Source organism: Benincasa hispida, chromosome 5 (genome assembly GCF_009727055.1).
Source record: "Benincasa hispida cultivar B227 chromosome 5, ASM972705v1, whole genome shotgun sequence".
In the NCBI taxonomy this organism is placed as follows: Eukaryota; Viridiplantae; Streptophyta; class Magnoliopsida; order Cucurbitales; family Cucurbitaceae; genus Benincasa; species Benincasa hispida.
The window spans coordinates 47,115,101-47,117,023 of NC_052353.1; the positions used below are offsets into that span (position 1 = coordinate 47,115,101).

At 38.8% G+C, this 1,923-nt stretch overlaps 1 protein-coding gene across 1 annotated transcript; it reads right to left on the bottom strand.

The window, feature by feature from the left end:
* Nucleotides 1–1,122: 1,122 nt before the first annotated feature.
* On the bottom strand, nt 1,123–1,623 carry LOC120077359. Its single transcript, XM_039031244.1, has one exon. The coding sequence runs from the start codon at nt 1,621–1,623 to the stop codon at nt 1,123–1,125; it is 501 nt and encodes a 166-aa protein (XP_038887172.1).
* Nucleotides 1,624–1,923: the final 300 nt, after the last annotated feature.

Below are 1,923 nucleotides of genomic sequence, written 5' to 3' on the forward strand. Positions count from 1 at the left end.
TCTTGTAAGTGTAACCCACCATTTTATGATCCCAAAGATCGGTATCAAACTACTACCGAGGCGTAGACTATGTTGAAGATGGACCTAAGAGACCCTGTCCATTTTTGGAGTTTGCATTGTTCTGATCCCCAAGTCACAACCCTTCGAATGGGTGGTCGCCTAAAAACGACACCAGGCGGAAAATCTCACAGTGCAACCTAATGGAGGAAACCATAGGATGTGTTGACACACTTGTTTCTCCCACTTACTACGAACAACTTTCCCTATTCACCTTGCTATTGACCTATGCAAATACTTTCTAAATGGAGCAGTCACCTAAAAATGACATGAAGTCGAGCATGAATCTACAGTGTGAACTCTTAAGTACGTGAGAGCTAAAAATAATATTAAATGTATATCATTAGTCTTCCATTGAAGTATTCTAGACGGTTTGGGTATACTTTTACTTAGGTATATTCTAGCTAATAAAAACAACCTAAGTCTAGGTATTAATTCGAGTATACATCTTTTGTGGTTGTTCCTGTACCACTCATTATGGAAGGTGTGGTTAACCATCTCAAATAAGTCCATCAATCTCGTCGAGACGAAAAATGTGTCTCAACTATAGCTTGCTGTTGCTATTAATGACCAAATTCATGTTGCCTTTCTTTGGCACACATTACACTGGGCTCACTCAGCTACTATCATAAATACGGTAGATAGCCCCTACGTCGAGCTACTTGATGATTTCTTTCTTCACTACCTCCTTCATAAGAGGATTGAGCCTATGTTGGGGCTAAATTGATCCTGTTTTCCCTTCTTCTAATTTGATCTTGTGTATACAAAAAGATGGGTTGATTCCTCTGATGTCAGCCAGCGTCTAACCTATTGTACGCATATGCTTCTTCAATACGTACGATAAAAGTTGTTCATTAGTAGGAGAAATTTGAGATGAAATTATAACAGGTAAAGTATTGTTGTTGCCAAGAAAAACATATTTAAGATGGTCCATAAGAGGTTTATGCTCAAGCATTGGTGGTTTCTCCAAAGAAGGAAGTGTTGGCTTTGATTTTCGCTCATCTAGACGTAGTGGCTCAAATTTCCTTGTGCCCTCACTCAACGCCTGGACCTCACATCCTTGGTTCACTTCCTGGTTCTATTTTTTCTTAAGTAGTTGAACTGATAAGATTTTAAGTCATCGGGGAACTTTAATGTGTTGAACACATTGAGTTTTACTTCCTGATCATCTACAAACATGGTCAATTCTTCTTTATGTGTGTCAATCCTGACTTTGTCGGTAGCTAAAAATTGGTGTCCAAGGATCATTGGGACGTCTCTGTCAGCTTCATTATTCAGAATAATGAAGTTGTCAACCTTTACTAATACATCTTCGATCTTCCCTTCAAGGTATATAATGGATATGTTCACAAGTTGTAGCGTTACCATGGTAGGTGTTGCCTCATTAATCCCGAGCTTTTTAAAAATTGAGAGGGGCATTAAATTGATACTAGCTCCCAAGTCACATAAATCATGGCCTACATCTATTCCTCCGATCGAGCATGGCATAGTAAAGTTGCCTGGGTCTCTTTGCTTCTCAAGAATATTTCTTTTGAACAGTTTACTACACTCCTGAGTCAACACCATGGTCTCAAACTCACTGATCTTTCTTTTCTTTGATAAAGTATTCTTTAGAAACTTTGTATAACTCGATATCTATTCTAACGATTCAATGAGTGGAATGTTGATATGTAGTTGCTTAAGAATATCGAGAAAGCATTTGAACTGGTTTTCATCATTCTTCTTCTATAGGCACCGAGGGAAAGGTTTATTCAGACACATATCAGGTACTCCCCCTGCGTCGGATGTGCTTGGTTCCGGATGACTAGTAGAGCCAGGCACCCTTTCTAATTCAATTCTTTCAAGTGTCGTAGTTTCTTAAGATGT

Coding starts and splice junctions, on each gene's coding strand:
- LOC120077359 (XM_039031244.1), bottom strand. CDS start 1,623: ATGGTGTTGACTCAGGAGTGTAGTAAACTGTTCAAAAGAAATATTCTT.